This window comes from Python bivittatus, unplaced genomic scaffold, assembly GCF_059951505.1.
Source record: "Python bivittatus isolate LINGU-HERP-01145 unplaced genomic scaffold, Pbiv_v1 ctg000480_np1212, whole genome shotgun sequence".
NCBI classification, from domain to species: domain Eukaryota; kingdom Metazoa; phylum Chordata; class Lepidosauria; order Squamata; family Pythonidae; genus Python; species Python bivittatus.
The window spans coordinates 61,025,143-61,052,511 of NW_028277075.1; the positions used below are offsets into that span (position 1 = coordinate 61,025,143).

The following is a 27,369-nucleotide window of genomic DNA, read 5'->3' on the forward strand; positions in this document are numbered from 1 at the left end:
AAAGCCACTAAGAGATCAAGAAGTACAAGATGGGGTGCACCACCACCATCCTGGCTCTGCCACCGGTTATCAACAAGCACGACCAAAGCTGTCTCAGTACTAAATCCCAGCCTGAAACCTGGCTGAATGAGTCTAGATAATCCATATCCTCCAGGGTTCTCATCAGCTGCAGACCAACCTTCTCAACAGCCTTCCCCAAAAAAGGAAGGTGAGGTGGTCGATAGGCATTGAAGACCATTGTGTCCAAGAATGGCCTCTTGAGGAGGGGGCAAACCACTGCCTTTTTCAAGGCTGGGGCACCACCTCCACCATCAAGGTGGCTGATACTACAGCATGAAATCAACTGTGGGTCATCTCCTTGGCTACTTTCATGACCGAGGAGGGACCCAGATCCAGTAAACAGGTGGCTGAGCTGACAGCACAGAGAGCCCCGTCCATTTCCTCAGGAGTCACTGGCTCAAACTCATCCCAGATCACGCCTCCAGACCATGCCCCAGGCACCTGAGTCTGCCTTGCCCAGAGTCCAAGGAGTGAATTTGAGTGACTTTATCGGCAAGATGGCCTGAATAATCCTCACAATGGCCTGGCAATGTTCTGAGGGGCCCTCCCTATCCAATAGGGACTGGTTCACCCTAAACAGAGTTGCTGGGTAGCTATTAGGGGATGCAGTAAGAGCAAGAAAAAGAAATGTTTCGCCACCCTTATTGCCATGAAGTAATCCCTAATATGGGCTCTTACCCATGTCTAGTCAGACTCTCTTTGGCTAATACAGTCAAAGAGAGCAAGAAATGGTTAGCATTGGAAGTAAATAAGGTGGACTAAAGAAGTCGCTTCCTGCAACACTGTGAATGTAGTTAAAAATAAAAGTGATGAAATCCTCGTTCCAACTGTCGTCGTAACCGAAGGACTACCTGTACTGTTGCCCCCTACTAACCTATAGGTAGGAAGAATGCATACAGAAACTGCAGGAGATTTAGTTTGTTAATGTGATGGAATGGTTTGATGAAGGCCGTGCTCGGGGAGATAAGCATTTCCTTAGCTCCCAACAGGAGTGCGGGAAGGTTAAGAAGATGAGACTGGCGCCACCCTAAGGAATTCACGGTGTTTTGGCTTGCTGGCTTGGGAGTTTAGATTCAGTCTGGAGAGATTTCTGTCTTTGAGGTGGAAGCTAATAAATGCAACAGAACTATATCTGTACTGTCTCATGGAGTTCTTTGGGCTGAACCTGACAGTTAAGAAGAGACTGAAATGGTATGAAAAATTGCAATGAGCAACATTTGGGGAATGGAACTTCAGGCAGGAGGTTTTCAAACCAGATTTTTGCTCTCCAGCAGGTAACTGAAAAATATATGAAAGTTTATTGTACAATTGGTTTAGAGAAGCCATATAATAAAGTGAATAGACTTGAATTATACAATATTTTGCATGAGAATGGAATTGAAGTTTGGTTGTTGAATGCTTTCATAATGTAGTGCTTTTATAAATGGTATAAATGGAATTATTAGAAATGGTTCAATATTGAACAGGGAGTAAGACAAGGATTGTGATTTCTCTTTGATGGTTTAACATATTTATGGATAAATTTATGAGGAATGCTTGTAGTAACAGTCGAGAGGTGTTTGGAGGCGTGTGAATGTAGGTGTACTGAAGTATGCAGTTGATGCTGTGTTGTTAGCCGAGAACCCAAGTAATCTGCACTGAAAATTCAGTAGACTGTATAATGCAATGAGGAGTATGGATCTGAAAATTATCATATCAAAGACCAATAGCTGAGTTTGGCAGGGAAAAGGGAGTAAACTATTGTAAGTTATATACAAGTGAAGAAAAACTAGAGTAAGTGGATGAATTTATGTATCTTAGTAGAATTATTTATTATTTACATCACTTCTATACCACTAACTCCCAAAGGATTCTTGGCCGTTTATAGAAACGTTTTAAAAAGCCACATGTAGATTAAATGCCATAATAGCTTAATGCAGGAGTTCTCAAATTTTGTGATAGCATGATCTCCTAAAATGATAAATGAACAAATTGTGGATAAAATGAATGATATCATTTGGATTAAAGTAGTTCAAGAAACAGCTACACTACTTCCTCAAAGTATTTTCATCATACTTTCTTGATTTAGCTTAGCAGTATCAGCTGATTAGTCATTAACTTTACGAACACCTTCCCCAGCAGTCTGGAGGGTATGGACATATTTTTACATGCTACATCAGAAATCATAATAATATAATAATAATATTTCATCATCATCATCATCATCATCATCATCATCATCATCATAGTTAGCTCTGACAAATGGCTAGATCCAGTGTTTTAGTCATCTCTCAAAACTCATGCTGGACTTTGCTGGGTAAGCCTGATATTGCCTTGCAGAGGCAAGGCAGGAGTAGGTTTTGATAGTGCTCTCACTTTGCCTGGGCAAGTTTGATCAGCTTAAAAAAATGTTATGACCCCCGCACAACTGCTGGGGGTTCATGACCCAGTTTAAGACCCCTGGTTAAATATACTGGGTGTGTTTTTTCTTACTAGAATGAGATGCTTGTAGGAATCTTCAAACTTTTAGGTACCCTATTAAAGGACAGTGGGCTAGTCTTGACTTGACAGCCTTGGGGTTTGATCTCCTCTTTCTTGCTGTGCTTGGTTTTTTTTAAGCATTTATTCACATGTTGACTTTTTGTAAACATTTGTATCATTAACTGATAGGGCTGGGCACTACTTTGGATTCAATAGGAAAAAGATGCTTCTGGGGCACAGGGAGAACTTCATGGTCCCCGTTGGCAATCCCTTAAAGCAGCTATGTCTTTTCCCAGGATTGCATGGCCCCCTTCTGGGGCTGCAGCATAAAGCTGGACAAGAGACATTTGGTGAAACAGTTACTGGCAGCTGCTCTGCAGGGGCCCATGGGTCACTGAAGTATCTTCTCTTTGAATCCAAAGGGATGCAGCAGTAGAAGCGAATACATGTAGCTCAGGATTGAACTATGGAGTCCTTGGGGTTCTCTGAGCTTGGTTGTTTTCTTGCAAATGTTTCATTACCCAGCTAGGTAACATCTTCAGTGCTAGAATGGAGTGGGGTTTGCTCTCTGTTTATATACTGTGGCATGTCCTGCCAGTGTACACTAGCACTGAAGATGTTACCTAGCTGGGTAATGAAATGTTTGCAAGAAAACAACCAAGCTCAGAGAACCCCAAGGACTCCACGGACACAGCACTGCCCTATCAATTGACCGCTGACAAATGACCAGTCTAATATTTTTCAAGACACATATTAAACATAGCCTGATATACATCCTCATAGCTAACAGATTTCTCATTTCCTGTAGAAATCCGAGAATTTATTGGGCCATTATTGAAATGGCCCAATCGATTGTGCAGTGCTTTGGATTTGATCTCCAAAAAGTATTTCAAGGCACACAGGAAGGATTCCAGGAAAAGGTGTGGGTGTTTTAAGATGTTGGAGACAGGTACTGTGTTTGCGTTCTTGCATATTCCATAGTACCTTTTGGACATAGAATCGAAAGTAGGGCACAGTCCTGCTGTGCATTCCAACACTTGCGAAGAGCAGCAGTAATGGATATATGTTTGCACTCCAGCTAGTGACAAAGTGCTGCTAGCCTTTAGAATACATTAGAGGAGAGAAGAAAATGCTTGGTGTGCATAATTCTTCATGCCCATGTTTTCCCAATATAACCATATATTTAGAATGCAAATCCTAATGACCTGATCTGTCCACAGTTATGACTAAGATGTACAGTGGTACCTCTACTTACGAACGCCCCTACTTATGAAATTTTCGAGATACGATCAGCTCCGGCCCCAAAAATTTACCTCTACTTACGAATTCGCCTCGACTTACGAGCCATTTTCCGCTCGTTCCATGTGGTCCGTGGCCATTTTTCCGCCCGTTCCACGTGGTCCGTGGCCATTTTTCCGCCCGTGCCATGTGGTCCGCAGCCATTTTTCCACCCGTACCACGTGGTCCGCGGCCATTTCCCGCCCGTTCCACGTGGTCCGCGGCCATTTTCCCGCCCGTACCACGTGGTCCGCGGCCATTTTCCACCCGTTCCACGTGGTCTGCGGCCATTTCCCGCCCGTTCCACGTGGTCTGCAGCCATTTTCCGCCCGTTCCATGTGGTCCGCGGCCATTTTTCCACCCCTGACACGTGGTCCGCGGCCATTTTTTCCACCCTGCTGCGTGGTCAGCGGCCGTTTTTCCGCCCCTGATGTGTGGTCCGCAGACGCCGGAACGGATTAACGGTAATTACATTGAACCTTATGGGAAAATTTACTTCGACTTGCGACCAACTTGACTTGCGATCAGAGTCACGGAACGGATTAAGTTCGTAAGTAGAGGTACCACTGTACTGAATACAATAAAATTAAGGTTATTAATGACTATATTTTTCATTACCTTCACTTAGACACAGAGCAAAATCATACGCATGGGAAGTCACACTTGGTTCCATACATTTGTTTAATATTCCAGCCTAAATAACAATTAGTTTTAGATGGATCTGATGAAATAGAACAAAACTCAATTTCTGTCATAGTTGCCAGACTTACTTTTAAATTAGAAAGATAGGTTGTCTCCAAAGAACCTTAGTTTATTTAAATCAAGAAAGCATACAAAAATACCAGTACGATTTAAATTCAGGTACTGCAGCAGAACTGGCCATGGTGAAAATTGATGGACAAAAAAAATAAAATAAAAGCAGCTACTGAGCATTTTCCCTCATTCATTCAGCTGAATTTTAAAAGATGTTTGCTAGTTAATGAGCTTAGCAATTTCCATTCTGTGGAAATAGTTGTTCTGCTGTGACTTGCTATTTTGGGGGTCCCAAATTATGGCTTTCAGTTGGCAAGCGTGCTTGTGGTTGAACAGTTTCTTTCCTGCCTTCATGTTTACAGTCAATACTGCGTGCTTCTGAGGTCCTGGCTGAGCACCATTTTGAACAGCCTATCAACAAATAGCGCAGGCTTCTTGCTTGCCTATTTGCTCAACTGTATTTGGAATGGGTCCTTTGTAGAGGGGAAAAAAGGCAACGAGGAGAGTGAGCATCACCCATTGTCCACTCACATCTGTGGAAAGTCCTGGTCCTTCTTTTGCGCAGGTCAGAAGCCAGTTTCTGATAGCCTCGCCAGAACATATTTGCCCTTCTGATCCAAATTGCTCTTATGATGGATAGAGTGCCAAAGGAATGAAGTTAATACCATCCCATAAATCTAGAAAAAATAAATAAATGAAAAGGCAACAAACATTTGAAAATATATAGGTTAAATAGAACATTTCTGCACCATTCTTCCAAGCTATCAGAACAGCAGAAACAAAATGCAGTTAAAACAAAACCAGCCTTTTGAATTAGGAATAGGGTACTGTTTTAGACCAAGGTCCACATTTTCTCATGGATAACTTGTTGGAGGATGCATGACAAAGCCAGAAGTGTGTGGGGCCAAGCCACATCAACACCCCACACAACATCTATTCATGTATCCTCCCCATGCGCGTGCATTTTATCTCCTCTCCTTCCTCAGTATATAAAAATGCTCAATCTATTCTGTAAACCCAAACTGTCAATTGTTGAAATAATTTAGAAAAGGGAAGCCTTTCAGAAAAGTAAGCAGAGAGATCTTTTTCATCTCTTCCAGGAAAAGGCCCCCTAGTCCTGGAGCAGATGGCCAAAAAGGTATTCTAAGCAATTGCTGAACCAGCTACTGCTGTTCAAACCAGCTTCAGGTTGGCCAAGAGAATAACACTTGCTGACTAAATCTCAGTTGGAGAAGCCGTTTCAGTGGGAAGAGGTACTCCTTATGAATAGAAAAATGCTGATCAATGGGTTGACAGTGCATACCATTAGCAGGAAGGAGTGACTTGCAAAGCATTGCTACACACTTAATAATTCTATGAAAAATGGAAAGATACAGTAGATGCGGGGGAAGAGGCAAATGTTCTTTCCAAAGGAGAAGATCAATTCTTTATGTTCTTAAAACATAATTAGGAAATGTTGTAATCTTTCATATTAATTCTTATCCTGCTATCCCATCTTTCTTCTCAAAGCAATTTCCCAGCAACCCATTTCTTTTATACCCTAGAGTAGCTACCGGCAATTAAAGAAATCAATAATAAAATGCAATAAAGGTCTAAAAGGGGAGGGAGCAACAGAATGGGATAAAGCAGATGCAGATGATGCAATTAGATGTATATGTGTGGACTTTCTGCCCTTAAATCCAGTTTAATCCTAAACCAACTACAAAAAAGAATATATAAGTGTTGGATCAACACTTTGATCCAGCCATCATGATTTGGAAAAAAAAAAAAAAAAGCAAGTTTATCTTAAGAAACTGCCGTGGGGGGCAGCTTTAGCTGACCTCAGTGCCAAAATCCAAGTAATTTTTTTTAAAAAAAAGATTGCTCATTAGTTCATTTCTAATTGTATAATTGCATGGCCTGAGCTTGTCTTGACATTTGAGTTGGGAAAGAAATACCTATATCAAACTAGGAATTGGAAAGAAAGTATACCCCAACGTATTAGAGGGAGATATGATATTTGCATATTGGCATGTAATATTTACAGTCCAATCCTATGCAAATCTAACCCAAGTAAGTTCTGCTGAATTTACTGAGGCTTAATTTCACATACAGGTGCATGGAGTTGCAGTGCTTCCCGGCTGATTGATTAAATTAATCCATTAGAAGAACATCTTGATCATTTAAAAATCCTATACAGGTAGCTCGCCTGAAAAGGGCGCGAAGCAACGGAAACCCCGCCTCCTGGGCTTGCCACCTGGGCTCTGCTCTAGGAAGGAGGCTCTGGCAAACCACTTCCGAAACAATTGCCTTGAAAACTGCAAGGACTCGTCCAAGCAGTCACTGCAGGGTCAGTAATGACTGAGCGCAGACAAAAAAAAAAAAAAGTCCTCACTTAACGACAACAATAGGGACTGGAAAATTTGTTGTTAAGCAAGGCAGTTGTTAAGTGAGTCATGCCCAATTTTATGACCTTTTTTGCAGCAGTCATTAAGCGAATCTCTGTGACCATTAAGCAAATCATGTGGTCATTAAGCAAATCATGTGGTTTCCCCATTGATTTTGCTTGCTGGAAGCCAGCTGGGAAGGTCGCAAATGGTGATCACGTGACTACAGGATGCTGCAACCATCGTAAGTGTGAGCTGGTTGCTAAGCACCTGGATTGGGATCACATGACCATGGGGGTTCTGCGGCGGTTGTAAGTGTGAGGGCCGATTGTAAGTCCCTTTGTTCAGCACCGTTGTAACTGTGAGAGGAAAATTTTAGTAGCCTTCTATATGTTTTAATGTTAGTTTTGATTGCATTTGATAAAGCCAGGTTAGCTTCTTGTGACCTGTAGGGCAATGACAGGAAAAGTCAAATGCAAGACTAAGCAAACTGCTGATGGGCATAGAAGAGGAAGGTATGGTAAAATTAGCACCAAGGACGTTACGAATCAGTTGCTAAACCTAGGAGTCATGTCTATGGTTTGTGGGTTTAAAGGATAAAAGGGATTGCATCTGAGGGGGTCGGTACTGTTTTGGTCAAGCTGTTTACCTGAGGGCTCAATTAAAATGGTCACGACACTGCAATGTGAATCTAAGTGAGTACCATGTATGCTATTGGTTGAACTTTACTTGCTTGTTGAACTAACATTTAATAAAGCTTTTAGAACTTTGAAGTGACCTGTTTTATGGTCTGTCTGCCTCCAGTGTTTAACGTGGTTTTTCCCCTGACATAACTTTGAACAGTCACTAACCAAATGGTTGTTAAGTGAGGACTACCTGTATTTATTTAGTGGGCAACTTAATGCTGTTTTACTTCACTAATTTACAAAAGCAACTATTGGTAAGCAAATCTGGACTGTATTTACTGGTGTTATTACTTCAGGAAATGGAGCTGGCATTTTATCTTTCCAGAGAGAAAGCTGTAATCCATAGTAAACATGACACCAAAATTATTTCTGTTGATTTTCATCAGTTGGCTGGGATAAGAATGAAGAGCAAAGACTAGTGGAAGAACAGTCACACTCCAGAACCAGAAATTGTATTGGATTGGACCATCCCAAGAGCAATTAAGAGTAGATTGAGTCATTTATGGGGCTCTGGATTTGGCCCTCAAAGTGGATCATCCAAAGTGGATGGTCATAGAGAACAAGTCTGGGTTCTAAACAAATAATTTAGCTTCCCAGTCATTTTGGTTTAACCAAAACTTAACAAAATGCAGCTTTTGCAGAACTTTAGTGTCATTCCCATGCTCAGTTTGCAGTTCAGCTTCAATAGGTAGCATATGCGCGTGCACACACACACACACACACACATCCACATGGATACTAGAACACAAAGAGTTACCATGAAGAAAATTGTGATGGTCATCAGTACAGAGACAATGTCCATATGTTTTTTCAGGAAGTGTTTGATTTCTTGGAGACAATCCTGCAGTGTGAAAGAAATAGGCTTAATATCTACTCACGTGGGAATAAGCCCTATTGAAACACAGTGGGATTTACTTCTCTGTCAACATTCATAGATAGGTTTCAGCTCTATACTACCTTTCCTACTCTTACTCCTAATCAGGTTCTTGTTAATCAGGATTCAGATTATTTTTTTCTAAGCTTCATTGCTACTCTGTGGAGTGGAAAGAAGGAGATTATTGTCTGGATGGTGGGATGGTTTGAAGGAAAGCTTTTCTCTCCATTTCATGCACAATGATGCTCATTACAACTCTGACCTAGGCCTGAAATTAATTAAGGAAGAATATAGATTTGATTGTAAGCTTTATATTTAGCATGATGTATTGCTTGGCTGTTACAAATTGGAAATTATTTTCTTAAGTGGAACTCCACTTCTGCTAAAAAACTAAATTGTGATCATGCTGGGAAAGAAAGTTAATACAAACAATTGTCAGCCCCAGAGTCTTGGCTACCTGACAACCTACCAAATAAAATAAATTTATAAAGTAAAATAGTGCACAGCAGAGATAACAGATAGCAAACTTTGACCAAAAAAGTTTTAGCTTGTTTTTGAAAATAAACAAGAAGCATTTGGAAGATGCTGTCACTGAGATTTGTAATGTTCACCCCATTACATCTGCACTGCTGGATATGCTTGTACTTTAAATTCTACAATTTAGAATAAAAATGAAGTTTCACCTAATTTATGGGAGCTGTGAGATGCTGTGCAGTCATGATTATTTCTGCATTACCTCAAATGCCTTTCTGTGCTAGAAAGGCATATAAGGTAATGCAGAATTAATCATGATGTCGTCTTACTATATTTTGTGCTTTCTATCCCTGTTTCATTCAAGGAAACTCATAACAAAATGAAGCCAGGCTGTACAATTTGCTATGCTGAACACTTAAATAGGAAGAGGGGAAAATAAAGAATGCAATGTAGTTGTTTTTGCAATGGCAAATCAACAATTGCAATACCTCATTTTGGCTTACAGGACAATATCATGACATACCATGTTGCTACTGTTTAAAAGGGAACCAATGTATGGGACTGAAAGGGGCCAAAAAGATAATTCTGTATAACCTGGAGCTAAGAGTATGCATCTCTTTGTGGTCAAGAAGTCAGTATGCTTGACCTTTGGCTTACAACATGCTACAAGGAGAGAGCAGATATAACAAGAATGGCAGCACCTCCAGATTCAGCAAAAGGAGGAACCAAAACCCAAATGTAGGCATCTACTTTCAGGGAGTGAGGTTCTTCTATCATATTCTTTCCCACCAATGTTCTCTCAAAAGGGAAGAACAAATGTTCTTCCAAAAGCGTTTTCTGTACAATCTCTCTGCCTCAACCACTAAGTTTTATGGAGACTCCAGATGCCCTCATAATTCATTTGTAATGGCCCTGTGTTTTCTCACTGCTGCATATTTTTAATTAACTGCCCAAAGAACAGAACACTCACTTTGGATTGCAGAGTCATTTTGTGTTTTGCAAAGCAAGTTCTTTCTCCTTTCTCGGGGTTTCTCTAAGCTTACAAAACAGGAAGAGGTTCTACTGAGCACATCCTTAAATTCTGAGTAAATATGTGTAAGAACTGGAAGTAAGCCTGCAAATCTTTTTATTGGAATTTGATTGATTTTTATTCTTTTTTTTTTTTTGGTCCATTTCAATTGCCCCTTTCCAGCCTTTTAATCCAGGATTAATAAAGCTATGAAAGTTTGTTTATTTTTTAAATCTCCTTAAGCTTTCTCAAAAGGCAGTAAAAGCAAGTTGATAATTCAGCCTCTGGTGATGATAAAATATAATCAAGCTGCCTACCATGGTCCATACTGCTACCATTTAAAAGGGAACCAATGTATGGGACTGAAAGGAGCCAAAAAGATAAGTCTGTATAATTATCTTAGAAAGCAATAATTTTAAAATCTTGCACCCTAGGGCTGAAAGACAGCTTGCCCACCCAAGCATTATATGCTTCAAAAGTGGCAAGAATGCCATTTTTCTATAGTGTTATCCCCAGGGCCACTATATTTTTGGAACTGTGCCTCACCCCTAGAGAAATCTTAATGCCACAATGAAAGTGAGTCTTTATCACTGTATTCTAGCCTCATGAGAGTTGCTCAGTGGACCTGCTTGATAGAGGATTCTGGGACAAAGATGGTGGGGGGGAAACTCTGCTGTTACTCCCATACTGTAGGGTAACTATCACTGGGTGCCTGAAGAGAAAGCAATGGCTTTACAGTCCAGCATTCTGTTACCTCTTCTGCTGTTCCCGGAATTTCTGATGCACACATTTCATCTTCTATACTGCTTGTTCCTCCAAAGGGTGACTTCTTCCCACAACAAAGAAACTAAAATAAAATAGAACACTAATCATATTATTATTTATTTAGACATAGAATAAGTTGGAGTTTTATCAAGCATTATAAGGAATATAATAAGAGAAGGAATTTGCCCACTTTTTATTTTGTTTCTTATTATTCTTATTTTACTTGCAAATCTTTGGGTTATTCTGATTTGCTCCTTCTTGTCTATGGTTGGTATGGTCTTGGTTCCAGTGGGTTACTCATGAGATTATTTATTTATTTGCTTAATCTGTATGGCTGCTCCCTTGTCATACAATTCTGGGCTGCTGACATCAAGTTAAAAACATCAAATTAACAAAACAAAAATAAAAGCACATTGAATCCAAGGCAACTCATATATCCACACATATAAACTTCTCAAATGGGCTCACTTAACTTTCTGGCCCAATGCCCAAGGAAAAACCAGGTCTTCAGCACCTTATGAAAAGCCAGCAAGTTAGGCCATCTGTATTTGAGAAGTATGCTGTTCCACAGAGTAGGTGCCATGACAGAGAAGGCATGTCTTTTGGTTCCCAACAGATGACATTGTTTAATAGGAAAGCCCTGGAGCATCCCACCCTGTCGTATCTTGTGAGAGAAGGAAGGTCCTGCAAATAACCTGGCCCCGTGCCATGAACGGCTTTGAAGGTGACTAAAAGCACCTTGGCTAGTGTGGAAATATACATCTGTAAATATGCACCTTGCTGGTATTTGGCCTTGGTATGTTATGCAGATCTTGTTAGTTGCATGATAGCAGGGCATGGAAAGTGTTTACAAAAGCTCTCCCCCACCCCCACCCCCGCCAAAAAAAGCCACATGCTTCATCTCCTAGGCTAAAATGGTGCCATGATGACCCAATGCAATGAATTCAGACTTCTCTTGGAATTTCAATTGGGTACATTTTGAACCATAATAGGGCTCCTGCCATGGTGCTAAAATCCCCTTTTACATGACTGCAGAGGGTACAGCTATCTTATTTGTCTTTGCATTTGCTTATGTTAAAAGATGTATTGTCCAGAATAAATCTACACACACACACACACACACACACACAGAGGCCTGGCAAGATCCCTGATCAGTCTTGGGCACAGAAACAGTTTAACTGTATTTTGGTCATTATGACTATTTAATAGAACCTCTTTATTTTTAGTTTTTAATTTATTTAATTCAATAAAACCTCTTTCAGTCTTCACTCAAGAGGAGAACAAAGTTTATCTTCTTTTTAGTTCAGGGCTGCAATTCTATACACTCTTATTTAGGAGTAGCCCTCGTTGAGTAGACATATATGGTTGTTTTCTATTATTGTATTTCCTTAATTAGCCCAGTGGCCTGATAATTGCTACTAGATTGTTCCTAGATTTCTCAGGGATTAAAACATATAGAAACCCTGTATCTTTTTCTGGTTCCCAGCAAGCTTGGAGCCAAACTCTGTTTATATTTTGCAAGTTTCCTTAGCGCACGCACGCATGCGTGCGCTCTCTCTCTCTCTCTCTCTCTCTCTCTCTCTCTCTCAAATCAGTTGTCACTGTTTTAGCAGTGTGTTGCCAAAGTTCATAACAGAATCTAGGATTTGCAGTTATTTTTGAGAACAACCACCACCATGCAGTTATAAACATAAAATATAGCTATGAATTTTGAGTTCTAAGAAAACCGAGTTCTGTATAGAAGAGAGGCAAGAGATGATAAATTAAAGAAGCAGATATTTCCTACAGCTCGCCTTAGATACATATTAAAAAGATCTGATAGGGAAAGATTTCCTTTAGTCATCTTCTGTAGAGGATGTACACAACTCTCATTCTCCCACAAATATTTTCTTTATCTTGCAATGTCTTTCATATATTCAGAATACTGCTATTTTTCATGCCTCATTAATTAGCTACCATAACATTCAGAGTTACTACTCTGAGTTGCAAAGTTTCATCCAGTCATGGCGTGTTACATCTTTCCTTCCACTTTGTTCTGTTAGTTCAGCCTCTACTGTATATTCCTCCGTAGGGTAACCTTCCCCCCCCCGCCCCATTTAGAAATATGCTGCACATGGAATAGTACAGAAAAAAATAGGAATCAGGGAGTTAATGATTGAGCAAAATAATTCTATTCTCAAGGCTCAAGGAAGTGAAAGCAGGTCAGTCCACTCCAAATTAGGCACCAGATAAGGACCATCATAGATATGAATTAACTGTGTAGGGGATCAAAACAAAGTATCTCTTCAAATCAGTGGGATTATTGAAGTTTGCTGTAATAATTGTTTTGCCAGTTGCTAATCTATTTTCCCCAGCAAGCCACTGAGAAGAACTAAAAGGCTTGTAGCTGTTACAAAAAGTGGCACGATGAAGCCAAAGCTGATTGCTCTGAAATAGAGGTTTGCCTGTGCCAGCATCCTTTTTTTGGTGCCAGGAATGACATTGTATTCTCCCAAGCTTCTATTATTTTTCTTTTTAAAAACGACACTATATTTTATATTTATTTTGTTTGTGTGTTTTTTTCTTTTTCCCACTCTCTGAAAGGGAAACAAATAATCCACTGGGTTCAATAGGAATTAATTATATTTTCAAGTCTCTTACAGAAAGCAATTCAACCTTCTCCACTTTAATCAATGGGAGAAATGCACTTATACTGCACTGGATCATTTCCAAAACATTATTAGTTTCACATTACTCAAAATGTGAAAGAAACCCTGCTGAAATAAAATATTTGATGGCCGTTGGATCTGGTTTTGTTGAAAATGCCTCAACCAGATGTCCCCTACATTGAACCCCCACTGATAAGTTGCCCAATGGCTATCCCAGTTGGCAGTTCTGGGATGGAAAAGACGGAGGAAAAAGAGAACCAGGCTGGGACAGAGTTGACCTAGTCCAAAATCAGCAAGTGTGATGGAATGGAATTATGAAGGCCAGGCTCAGGGATATAAACATTTTCTTAGCTCGCCAGAGGGGCGTGGGAGGTACAAGAGGATGAGACTGGCACCTCCCTGAGGAATTCACACTGTTGTGGCTGGATGGCTTGGGAGCTGGAGTTTCAGTCTGGGAAGATTCTTGCTAGAGGTTGTAGCTAATAAACAAAGCTGAACTGAATTTGCATTGTCTCTTGGAGTTCCTTGGGCTAGGCCTGACAGCAAGCTACTTACCATCTTGTGAATGGAATATAGCTCCTGTCTTCTGGTGCTGGAAATGTTGCTTCTCACATCTTCATAAACAAAGTCATATACATCCATCATGGCATTCTCAACCTACAAAGATGACATTACCATCACAATTTATAGATGTCAATAATTTGGTAATAGAACATGGTGTTTGGTGTGTCTTTGCATGTTTTTGTACATGTTTTCCCTTCATATATGTATGCAGAAACTGGGAAACCCTGAGTTCTAGTCTCACCTTAGACATGAAGCCAACTGGGTGACTTTGGGCCAGTCACTCTCTCTGAGCCCTAGGAAGCAGGCAAGGGCAAACCACTTCCAAAATCTTGCCAAGAAAACTGCAGGGACTTGTCTAGGCAGTCACTGGGAGTCAACACTGACTTGAAGGCACAAAATCAACCAACCGTGTATTTTTGCACATATGTCATTGGAAAGTCCAGAAAAAACAGTAGATTTGGGCATAGTACTGTGCTCTAGGTCATCTACACATGGAAGGATTGGGAACTGGGGAGACTTGCACTGATGGAAAACTGAACAAATTCATCTACAGTGGTTACACATGCATGATACAGTAAGCTGCTACTGCCAATGGGTAGTGTACTTAGCAGCCTGAGCTCTGCCATCTGCAAACTGATAAACACAGGACTAATTTCTCAGTAATTACAGTTATGAAATTCTCAGTATTGGAAGAAGTTCTGCTGCTAGGAGTGTGCATAAAATGAAAAGTGTGTCTTGTTTTAAACCTGAAACACATGTATCACAGCTTAGAAGTTTGACTGAACCTTTCTGGATGGGTTGTGGTTCAGTTCAGCCAAACTCTGGAAGAGTTTGGTTGCTCTAGGTGCTATAATCTGAACATTTGGACAAGTCTTCCCCATTCAGAGCCTCAGGCATCATACCAAAAGATGGACAGAAAACCCAGATATGTTGGGAAGAAATAGATGAACTGCATCTGTTCTTTCATTACTGCTGCACTGATAACCTCACATGTACTTCTTAATGCCTACATAGAGTTACTTCCTGGGGAGTAACTCTTCAAGATTTTAAACTGGAACCTTCCCAGATCCAAAAACATGGTCCTAAAACCTCTGATTTTCCCAGAGACTTTTTCCATACCTCCATGGAGGTTGGACATACCATGCTTGAATCCAAGGGAAGCAGTGGCAGTTCACCCATCCCTCCTCTGATCTTGCAGCACCTTCCTTTCTTCACCTCCCCTAGGTTGCCTCATGTCTCTGCTCCCCTGAAATTCAAAAGTCCAGATCCAACCCTGCCCTTGATCTTCCCAGTGTCTGTCTTCCTCTACTTCCTCTTAGCCACCGGGTGTTGCTGCTGTTGGCCTTCCCTTTTTCCTGCTCTCCTCACCCTGAAATACTTTCCAACTTTCTCCACCAAGAAACACCCATTTTGGATTCAACATAACCATCTGAAAGTGGTGGTTCTGTGCTTGAAACAGTTTGCACGCCAGATGTTTTGCAGCCTTTCTTCCTGCTAAATGTAGTTTATTGCTCAGTTTTAGGCAACTCATACCCTGTTTGTTTTCTCAGACTTAATTAATATGGGATTCAGTGGACAATTACACCATTAGTAATTCTGACTGCTTGATATAATTCTGGGGCGGGGGGGCGGGTATTATTTATGTTCACACAGAGAGAGCTTGTTTTCAAGATGATTGCCTTCAGTATTTTAAAGATAGAAAGACAACTAATAAAAATAGCATATGTACATTTTGCTAAAACAGAGTGAATATGGAAAGTTTGGAGTATTTTATTAACTTGATGTTAGTTGGGTTGGCTGGTTGGTTGAAAATTATTCAATAAAAGTGCATTAAAACTGAGGAAAGGTCCAATAAAGGACTAATCAAAGGGCCATTAAAATAAATGTAACTTTATTGACTTTAGTGAGATTTTAAAATCTTTGTTTTAAAATGAAACCATTTTGTGGAGATATGCATGGCATCACTCCAAGAACAGTTTAAAAATACAGAGGAAGCTAGTATTTTACTGAAGCAACCCAAAAGCAATGAACCAGTTCCTTTCATTACACAGAACTCAGCAACTAAAACTTATGGATAAAGCCTTTTGTTAGACTCTATCTCATATTTTACCAGTTCATGTCCCTGCATTATCTTCTGTCTCTATTTGCAGGATTTGTAAAGTGTCCCTTTAAAAGGGTTATGTGTGCAGGGAACTCTGGGGTACCTTTTAAAGTGAAGCTCTAAATGTTGTGCATTTGTTCAATCAGCTTGGTTTGTAGGCTGCTTTTTGAAGATTTTAAAATTATACAGTGGTATCTCGGGTCATGAACGCTTCTATTCACGAACAATTCAGTTCACAAACAGCACCATTTGCAAAATTTTGCTTCCGTCCGCGAACTCCGCATCGGCTGATGAACAGGATCCGCGGCCATTTTCCCTGCTGTGACACGTGGTCATGGCTTCCTGTAGGGAGGGGAGGGGGACTCTCCCTCCAAACAATAACCGCCTCCCCACCCGCCTTCCTGTCCTCCACGCCAGAGTCGCCTCAAGCAAGGTTAGTGTTCTCTCTCTTCGTACTGTACTCTGTGTCATATTTTTGTGGTTAAAAAAAAAATACATATGGTTCAGAATGGATTAACCATATTTACATTGAACCTTATGGGAAAATTTGATTCGGGTCGCGACCGATTTGGGTCGCGACCAGAGTCGCGGAACGAATGAAGTTCGTGACCCGAGGTACCACTGTATTTAATTCTGTGCTGTATGTACCGCTTTTCATTCAAAGAAGTTACAAAGCAGTTTGTTTAAAATATTTTCAGATTCAATAAAAATAACAGTAGAGTGAAAACAATGAAACAGTAGCTGAATAATTACTAGGACAGCTGACCAAAGCATATATAGGGAAAATGTGGGCAAATAAATAGGTGTTTAAATTATGGAGGAAACTGGCTACAGTATTGTGAGTTCCAGTTTAACCTCTACACTTAGGCTAACAACAAAGCCTCCCCACTTCCCCCCAAAAAACCCATTATGGTTCCATATGCAACAAAGGTTGGCCACAAATTGTATGACTTTTCTGTGGAAATTATTTGTGTGCTGAATGCAAACTCATTTTGTTTGTTTGTTTGTTTGTTTATAACATTTGTATAGCTGCCCATCTTAAAACCAAACTATGGGCAGCTTACAACCAATAAAAGCAATATATACAACCATAAAAGCAAAAAAGACAATAAAACCAAAAACAGAAAAACCCGGCGCCACAACCACACTTCCCTGATGAACCCACAACATTCTCACCCTGCTCTGACCTCACCCTATCCCAGCAGTTGGTGGAACAGCCAGGTCTTAAGTGCTCTCCGGAAGGTTCAAAGAGTGGGGGCTTAGCGGATCTCAAGGGGGATCATGTTCCATAAGGCAGGGGCTGCATTAGAAAAGGCACACTTCTGAGGACCCATGAGGTAGCAATGTTTAAGAGAGGGGACCTGGAGCGTGTCTACCCTATCTGCTCTGGGGGGATGGGCAGATACTTTCAGGGAGGGGCAATCCCACAGATAACCTGGTCCTGTTCCATGTAGGGCTTTGAAAGTGATGAACTGTACCCGGAAAGAAACTGGGAGCCAGTGCAGCTCATGCAACAGGGATGTAATATGGGTGAACCTAGGAGTGCCCAACACTGCACGTGCTCCTACATTCTGGATCAGTGTAACTTTGAGTGGTTTCAAGGGCAGCCTCAAGTGACAGTGCATTGCAGTAATCCAAATGGCCTCCCAGTCCAGGAAAGGGCACAATTGGGATGAACTAAGAAGCCCTTTGCAGGCCTGCCAATCCATATATGCATTCTTGAGCACTAATTTACAGCTAACACTGGTGGATTTTGAGATTCTTGTGAAAAACAAAGTAGGTCCTGTTAGCCTAAAATGTGTTCTTTTCTGTTCTAATTGAATATAACTTCCAGACTACTGTTTTGCCAATGATACTTTGTGGGGTACATCAGAAGTACTTAACTTCTAAGCTAGCCAAATGAGAAGTACACAAATTAAAGTCTGCTTTGGCTAGGAGGATGAGTAGTGAAAGACAGAAAGTTCTTTTTTAACTTCAGTTGCTTTCAATTACATGTGCGATTTTGGTACATTATTCATTATGTAGTCTGCATTATTTATCTTTCTTTGATTTCTGCTGAAGTAATATCCCAAAGGAAGAATGGATTCAATGGTACATCTAACAAAACTCTGGTCAAAAAAAGTTTCTGCAATAATAAATTTGCTAAAATGGCAAAAGTCTCTTTGTTTTATTGCAGCAATTTAATACTACAATTATTCTGGAAATTATTTTAGAATATTTTTCTCCTTAAGAATTAAATATGACAGTTTTCCCACTGATCACAGATGATTTAACTGTTAACAATTAATTTAAAATAAAATTTCATCTTAGGCACATTTTCCTACATCAGCACTCAGTAGAGTGCCTCTTGATTTTATGAAAACATGCATGGGATTGCTTGGAAAGTGAAATTTTCAACTGAAATAAATAATCAGTTTTCTTTTTCAGAAAATTTCTTTGTCAGAATTTTAAAAGAAAAAAAATCAGCATGTAAAATCACCCTCATGCACATACATATACATGTACTCTTCCCTTATTCTTTTCTGCACTTTCATTAAATGTATAGCCAAGGATGATTTCTGTAGCCAGCATAATTTAAAAAGCTTCTTCTGTTGTTATAATTACAGAACTATTTCCTTGTTACTGATTTTCATACCATGGACCAAAAGTGCAGTCCTATACTCTGAGTTCAATGGGGTACATTGATTATATATCTTCCTTAGTAAAGGAACACAGCTTAAGAACATAGGAAACTATCTTACATTGAATCAGAACATTCATTCCTCTAGTACTGCATTGCCAGTACTGAGAAACGATGGTTCTTCAAGCTTTCACCAGATGTTTATCCAGCTCTAGTTGGGAAAGCCAAAGATTGCACCTTGGTTCTTCTGCACGAAATGCTAGACCAGTGTTTTTCAACCTCAGTAACTTTAAGATATGTGGACTTCAACTCAGGAACTATATTTGGTGTGTCCCAAGAGGCAGGCCTTCTCTGCTGTGGTGCTGGCCTTATGGTATCTTCTCCCCCTGGAAGTGAGGTTAGCTCCATCCCTTTTAACATTCCGCAAGTCCCTCAAGACTTGGCTATGCCATCAGGCCTGGGGGTCCCAGGGGACCAGGGAGATCCCCTGGCTAACATCATCCTCTCTTGTCTTTGTGCTTTTTATAGTCTTTATAATGAATGTTTTTATATATTTATTGGTTTTTCAATCAAGTGTTGTACACCACTCACTTTTTGTGAGATGGGCAGCCATACAAATCTGAAAAATAAATAAATAAACAAACAAACCCCCAGAATTCCCCAGCCAGCATTGCAGTCCACACATCTTAAACCTTCCAAAGTTGAGAAACACTGTGCTAGAGCATAGACTTATGGTGCACAGCTTAATTTAGCAGGGCTGCTTAAGTTAATACAATGTTTATAATTTCTGTTTTTGGCAAACAGGGATGGTGGTTTGTTTTATCAATAAAGTTTTTATTATCTATACCAGTAAGTTCTGTTTGACAATGAAGAGATGCAGCAAAACATAATTTTACCATTCTACTCCACACCATAATCTACTTAAATCAGGATGCTGCAACTTCTGTTGCTTCAAGGAACAGTGGTAAACTTTGCACTGTGCATAAAGAGCCACATTCCATAAGTTGGTGGGGGCTAGTATCCATTTTCCCCCAAACAATTAATGTAAAGAAACAATAGATTTTAAAGCCCTTCTGACTTTGAAGGCTGGGGGTGGGGGAAGCATGGGATGCAATATTTTTGTACCACTTACGTAGACAGTGACAAGAGACATCTTTTATGTTAAGAATACATCTCCCCTCCCCTCCCCTCCCCTCCCCTCCCCTCCCTCCCTCCCTCCCTCCCTCCCTTCCTTCCTTCGTGCCTTCCAAACCTTATTACATCCATTGACCTCAGACATTTTTGTCAAGAGGAAATCACTATTATAAAAGCTCAGATAACATACTTCTGGAGAATACATACTGAGTTTATCAAATACCTGAAGTTCCTATAATTATGAGAATGGGAGAATTGTGGCATGGATTGATTGATTGATTTACTGGGGTTGATATGGCACTTCAATCCAACAGGACTATGAGAGGCTTACATTCCCTTCCTACAGCATTTCCTTAGTTGTATTAAGTGACCATAGCAACAGTAAAATGCACACGTTATCAGATTGGAAGAATTATTAGAAATGTAAGTTGTATTATAATGCATATATAAAATGTATTATATTTGAGGGCTGATTTAGGGGCATTTATTAAATAAACAACTCTAATATAAAATAAGGTTACATATGTTTCATGATTAAATTATACTTAATGGCATATTCTGATACAGTTCTTAAAATGAATGTGCATAAGGGAACATTCAACCAAAAGATACAAAAAGGGGGACAAAAACTGGTAGAAAATTGAGTTTACATCAAAATAAAATGAGAGATGAATAACGTTAGAAATTGAACTTGTAAAGCAGAAACCAAACGCAGTGAAAAATGACCTTGGGCAGCAAGAACATTTCAAGGGCTGATCCACTCTGGATGTCAAACAAGGCATGATGCTTTGTGTAAATTTGTTAAATAGAGAAATAGGCTCTGGGTTCTTTTTGAAAGAGCTGTCTTTACTATTGACATTAACAGGTTAGCCCTTTTACTTCTGTTTCATAAAAGCTGTGGTGCAGATTTATTTTCCATTAATGGGCAGCCAGTTCTACATACTCTGTTAGCTCCCTTCAATATTTGCTTGAAATATTTGGCTACCATTTCTAAAAGCGAGGCCTTTCTCCTCTCACGGGGAAAATCTGAAAAGCAAGCAAGATCCTCCTAATTCAGGCAGCTTAGTGAAATGCCAGGAAGGAAGCTATTGGCAGAGAAGCATCACAGAATGGTAAGGGATGCATCCAGGGACACCTCCCTACTAATCAAGCAGTAAAATGTTCTGTAATAGAATAGGCTACTCTTTCCTACCCTTTCCAACAAGATGGACTGGATGAAATGCCAGAAACATTTGTTAGCAAGGATTGTGGAAGGAGAAAGCTTACTCTCCCATGAACGTACTGATTTCCCCTTTCAGTACATTCAGATGATCAATAGTTGGGTAAAATGGATTGCTGCTTACTCTTGCCATAGTCCCAGAGAAAGAAGACTGAGAGGAACCTTTGAAAATGAATCATGAAGGCAAACTCCTTAAGGGTTGCCTGTTTTCACATTTCTGGACTCCTCCAGAATCGGCCAGACAGAATAATTGTTGAGATAAACTTCCAGGAGAAGACCAAAAAAGATCAGTCCTATCTCTCTTTTCCCTCCCCCCTCAGCCCTTTATTTAGCCATTCTTTCTTTTTTAACTCCTTCAATACAAGTGATCCTAACCATGTTTTTTAAAAGTTATGTTGACTTGCATTCAAATTCTTTTGGATCCAATAACTAATAAAAGTCAGCTAAATATATTAAATTAATGTGTTCATTATGTTATGCGTCAATACCATTAATTTAACCCCCCCCCCCAAAATGGGCAATAAAAATCAAAACTGGAAAAGAAGATAGGCACTAAAATCCAAAGGGGATGGGGGTGGGGAAGGGAAGGGAAGGGAACCCTAAGCAGTAGTGGGGAAAACTTTATGAATCACAGTCAATGTGTTTCAGATATATTCCTTTTTCAAGTGCTCAGTGCAAAACACATAAGCATGACTGGTTGGCATGTAGGACAATAAAAACTGAGCATGCTTTGTAGAAGTGGAATATGTTGGGAAAAACAGGAAACTGGGAAGTGAGGACGGGCTGGAAGCCTGCCTGGAAAAAAGCACAGCACGCAGTAACATTTTGGCACAGGTCTCAATTATACTCTTGTAAGGGTTTGAGTAATCCCATTTTTACGTAGCCAAAGCAGCACTACTGAGGAGTAAGAGAGAGATATCAAGTGAGTTGGGATAATCCTAAAATGTGTGGGTGCCCAAAACATCTTTAAGGGGAACAAATGTCATTTGAGTGAGAAGGAAAAGGCAAGGATGGCTGAAAATGGAGTTAAGAAATGGAGGAGGGAGAAGGATACACTGAGATTAAATCTGCCAGAATTCCTTCTCAAATTCTGCATTTTGATTTTAAAGGACTCCAAAATCTCTTTCTCCAGCAGAGGGAGGAACAAGGATAATATGACTCCATATGTGACCAAGAGCCATGTCTCATTTGTACGTGTGGATTGTGTCTGGGATGTGGGCTAGCTGGTTGGGCATGTCACAACAAGCAGTACTGAATATAGCTGCTTTAAGGACTACCTTCCCCTGATATAGGGAGCATTTCAAAACCTATTAAGCTAGAGTTCTTTCTGATAATGAATCTACTTGTGGTAAAATAGTGCTTGTATAGCTCAAAACAGCTATAATTAGATCCTCAACTAAGAGTTCTAAAAGAACACCCCATATTAATGCCTATGAAATATGGCTATTAGCTAGAATGCCAGATTATCTGTTTCCTTGGCTTTAAAACAGCAATGCCGTGGGTTTTCAAAATACAGCAGCACCATGTGTTTTCAGTCTGGGCTGTCATTGGAATCAAATTTAGTTGTTTCTTATTACAGCGTTCCAGAAGTCTTTTAACAAATGTCACTGAGCAATGGCAGACAATCCATTAGACCACACTATATTAAGTCAGATTTCCCCAACCTGGTGCCAGTCAGACATAGCAAACTAAAATCCTATTCTGGGGGCCCTTCAATGTAATAAACAGGGTGAGTTTACCAGCTCCCCTCTCCAATCAAAATACTGCAGGCCAAGGCAGCTTCACAAAAGATTCTTTTATCATCATTACTATACTGACACCTGAAGAGAAAACATCCTCTGAAGAATCTCATGCAACATGGCTCACTTCCCAAGCACCAAAGGAGAAAGGACTTCAGAAAGGAAAAGGAAATTAAACGTACTGCAGGTTCTCCCATATACACGCATGCATATTACGGCCATAATTCCTAGTTTCCACAGTAGCAGTCCAGAGGATTGAGTGCTGGAGCAAAGGTCCCGACTCAGATATTCTTTCCTTTACAGCTATAGTGAGGTGTTTTTCAAGAACTGTTGAATTTGTCTGTAGCTATCCCTTTGATAATTTTTTCAGCTGTAAGTGGTGGCTTCTTCATTAGCTCAGTTTGGTTACTGGATCATTTAATAATCTGCATAAGGGGGCAGCATGAGGGGAAATTCATTTTGTCAAGGCCACACTTCAGAGGTGACCCTAATCATCTTGTGAAGCCTTGTTAATTCAGTTCATGCTTTGCATTGCTCTGATGACTTTCTATGGCATGTTCAATGAGAAGTGGCTTCTGAGTATACTTTTAACCATCTTCTTACACTTCCAGTAGCTCACTGTAATAACCATAAACCATTGGAAGAAAGCAATATAGCAGCCTCACTTGCTTTTTAGAAGTTGGAGTGGGAAAAGCATATTGTATTGGAAACAGCTTTGAAAGAGAGCTTCACTCAAAGCATCGCCAAAGGGAAGCCCCTCTTCAAAACTTTGCATCGCCCTATAAAGACAAGAAGGACTTCCTTTGTCAGTCGAACATTCCAAGGACTTCTTGGGTGTGTCCTTGTAATCCCTAACTATTTGATTCCATATCCTGGTTTGTCCTAAAAGCTCACTCTTTTAGTCCTAACTGCAGTCCAGCTCTATAGCGCTTTGTTCATCCCAAACTACTGTGCATAGTCTAGACTTGACAATTTTGTTCTGCACAGGATAAACACATAGTCATGAAGGTAGTGGCTGTGTTTATACGACACACATATCCATAGTTAGCCTAACCATGGTTTATGCAATCCAATTTTCTGGGTTTGCAGGATGCATCAAATTGCAAACCAACCATACTGGTGGGGTTTGCACAATATATTAGGCTGAAGTGTGAGTGGCTGGTTTGTGGACATGCAGCCTTCTCTGAATTGGGACTCTGTGTTGGGGATGACTGGATGCTCCTACAGTATCCACAAAAATGGTAGCAGGAAGTATTGTCTGCTTCTAGTGGAGGCAGATTTGAAAGGTTAAAGATCAGAGCATTAAATCATGCAGGGTTTCAACAAGCAACCTCTTCTGTTCAACACTTCATTATTTATATTCACTTCATGCAAAGGAATGTGGAGATAACCCAGTGAAGGAAAGGATGAGCTATTAAGGGAGGAAAAACAGCAACGCAGTCCTGAGAAGGTAAAAAGCATGAGAAAGAAACTCAAAGTAATCCAGCCTTAATTCTGTTTCTTATAAGAGGGGACATAAAGGAAATCTGAGAGGCTTTCAAGATTTTGTTATTATACCTTACAACTATAAAGTACTGTTCCTGGAATCTTTGCAGTGTCTATTTCCTGACCTGGCCTAACTTGAAGGCTGATACTTCATAATACAAATGAATGCATTTCTTGTGACATACTAATTTCTCCTGGCACAAAGTTTGGAATTACTCATTTCAGGATTTAAAGGCAATTAACAGAATCCTTGGAAGCTAATTGGGAAACAGTGCAATAATATCATTATTCTCTGAAATTTGCAGGCCTGTGAGAGATAATTTAGGATTGCTGTGAGGCATGACTTAATGCCATGGAGGCAATATAATTCCCACCCAACTGAAGAGGAAATGCAATTTGCCTTGAGAAGGTGCCTTCTCCACTTCTGTCTGGCACTCCAATGGTCAGGAAAGTCTTCCATACATGTTCTGCACATCACTGGAACCTCTTCTTCACTTCCAATGGCTGACTTAATCTGACTTTCAGTAGCAGACAAGAAACTTCAATGGAGCCTGCAGAGCATGCCCAGAAGCTTCTCCCAGCTAATTGAAATGCAGGAATGAGAATGCAAGTATTTGCATTGCTTTTAGGAACAGGGGCAGCCCTGTTCCTTCATAGGTCTGCTTGAGTAGAGTGATCTGACTGGTTCACTATTGATCTGTCCCATCAGTACTTTGTTTAGGAGTATATTTATCTTCATTGAAAGTTGTCTATATCTGCTTTGGATTTACCATGGGTGGCTTACAAAGAATATATTGAATAGTCAGTTCAGACAGTTTATTAGATTTAAACAACACGGCCGTGGCTTTTGATTCTACAAAAATGAATAAAATTGGTTTCATATCCTGAATAGCAATGCTCTCTTCCATTTTTCCAACAGACATAGACAAACTCACTTGCCAAAGACTGTGCAAAACATCATGAAGTTTCTCATTTTTTGCTAAGCTTCATGCTTGTTAGCTTTCCTCATCCCAACAAATTCAGTTTTTGGAACTTAAACTGAAGCATCATGGATAGATGACATTGGGTCCATGGAAGCAGAATTTTGGTAAGACCACCTTCTTAAGCTCTGGATAAACTCTCTTAGTATATACAGGTAGTCCTCCTTTAGTGACTGCCTGTTTAATGACCATTCGCAGTTACGATAGTGATGAAAAAGTAACTTTGCAACCAATCCTCGCATTTACAACCTTTGCAGGTCTGTAAAGCAAAGGAAAGCTGAAGTAAGATTATAAGCATAGTTGCAGTTTCACTTAGCGACCACTTTGCTTAATGATCAGGTTGCTGGTCCTGATTGTGGTCTCTAAATGAGGACTACATGTAACTTTCAAAAAACATGAATTAAATGATTGAGGAATAGACTGACTTAGAAAGTGGCAGACTTCCCATCATCAGACTGCATAAGTAGAGACTAGATAGCTGTCTGTCAATATGGGACAATATGGATTTTCTTCACTGATAGTTAAGATGATATTTACAGTATTTTCCAACTCACTGATTTTACTTTATTCAAATTTTGCCTGCACAGACACAACCTGTGCTTATGAACGCTTCTAATAAAACCTTTTTATTCTAGCCCAGTTTTCAATTATGCAATGATAGGTTGTATACAGATATTTGTGGGGGTTTGTCTGCTGTTATGACCATATATGCCCTTGTGCTGTTATTCATTCAGATGCAGTGTAAATACTGATGGCCTAGCAGACTGCTTATAAGCTTGGCTTGCATTTTAGCAGCTCCTAAAATTCATAATTAATAATATTAGGTTTTAAGGTTCTTGTCAACTAAAACTGATCTAGTGACACTGGGACGTATATTGCCAGTTCCATATTAGTTTTAGAGGGATGATTGCAAATTCTAGTTACTAGTTATCTGTTGAACTGCTTAACAGCATAACCTGTTTTAGTGGTGCTTTGGATTATTTTAATAAAATTACGTATTCACATTTTGGATTCTATGGGGCTAGAGTTGTTCTTTTTTAAAAAGCATGAAATCAGAATATCATTTTTACTTCTCAAAGGACAGTCACAACCTGTAATGGTATGTGGGAATGACCTTGGGAGACGGGGAAGAGAAGCTGCCTAGGGAACAATCAGATAAGAATGGGCATAGCCCATACCTGCATAATGGGCAGGGAAAGAAACTCAGAAAGGAATCTCCCTAACTTATCAGGTTGTAAAAGAGATGGCAGGAGATTCATACTTTCATACTTGAAAGATTCTGTCAATGTAACCTTACAATAAAGTAGAATTAGCTCATCTGGTCATGTTTCCTGTCTCCTCTACCTGGGAAGGCTGACACAACCTGATGGTGGGCCTATCCCCATTTCACTCCCTGAAGGTTTCTTGGAGCAAATGGATCTGAATTGCTAAAGGGTTGGGGCTACTCTAATCACAGGGGGAATTTGTGGTAGTGGTGGAAACAGAGAAGGTCTGGTTTTGATGTCCCTGATGATGTCATTGTCTCAATACAGGGACCTGAAGAGAGATCTCCCTCCCCCATCTTACTGGATGGGTAGATAGCACTGGGAGCAGGACATCACAAAGATAACCAGATTCTTACTCATGAAATTTCAAATTCTTCCATTAATAGTGATTCTAAACCACAGTCTTTTTAAGATTTTGAGAATCCAGGAGGTAGAATGTTCATCTGAACCCATTCCCACTTTCTTCTCATTACATTCCAAGTAAAGGTACCTTTTCCTTTTTTTTCCCATTGAAGTCAGCAACCCAATAGTGCAAATAAGTCCAGCTTAGTGAAATCATTCTTGGGATTATATTTTGACGTAATATATTGAACTGAATATATTGCTGGGAATATAAAACTGGGATGTCAAGGATTGTATAACTTTATGCATTTGTTGGTAAACAATATGGCAATTGTGTTTAAACAGGAATCACGTGTATTTAAATATACCCGTAGCCCCACCTTATGATATGCCAAAAAAATTCTACCAAGATGTGGTCAATGGCTTCTGTATCTTTCCAGTGCTGCTGGTTGCCAGAGGATAGGGGCAATAAGCTACCTGTTGGGGTTAAAACTGCAGCTTCAAACCCAGTCTTTGTAAGATGAGTAAACTGTACTTACTTTATCCC

At 40.0% G+C, this 27,369-nt stretch overlaps 1 protein-coding gene across 2 annotated transcripts in view; it reads right to left on the reverse strand.

The window, feature by feature from the left end:
* Window positions 1-4,470: 4,470 nt before the first annotated feature.
* Window positions 4,471-27,369, reverse strand: part of TSPAN32 (tetraspanin 32) — a 41,650-nt gene continuing 18,751 nt past the window's right edge. For both annotated transcript variants that reach the window (XM_088145137.1, XM_007424235.3), the window contains exons 5-8: window positions 13,929-14,030; window positions 10,715-10,807; window positions 8,361-8,444; window positions 4,471-5,228 (exon numbers count right to left, since the gene is read on the reverse strand). In XM_088145137.1, coding sequence (XP_088001263.1) covers window positions 5,118-5,228; window positions 8,361-8,444; window positions 10,715-10,807; window positions 13,929-14,030 — 390 coding nt within the window. In that variant the 3' untranslated portion in view covers window positions 4,471-5,117. The remainder of the gene's footprint in view (window positions 5,229-8,360; window positions 8,445-10,714; window positions 10,808-13,928; window positions 14,031-27,369) is intronic.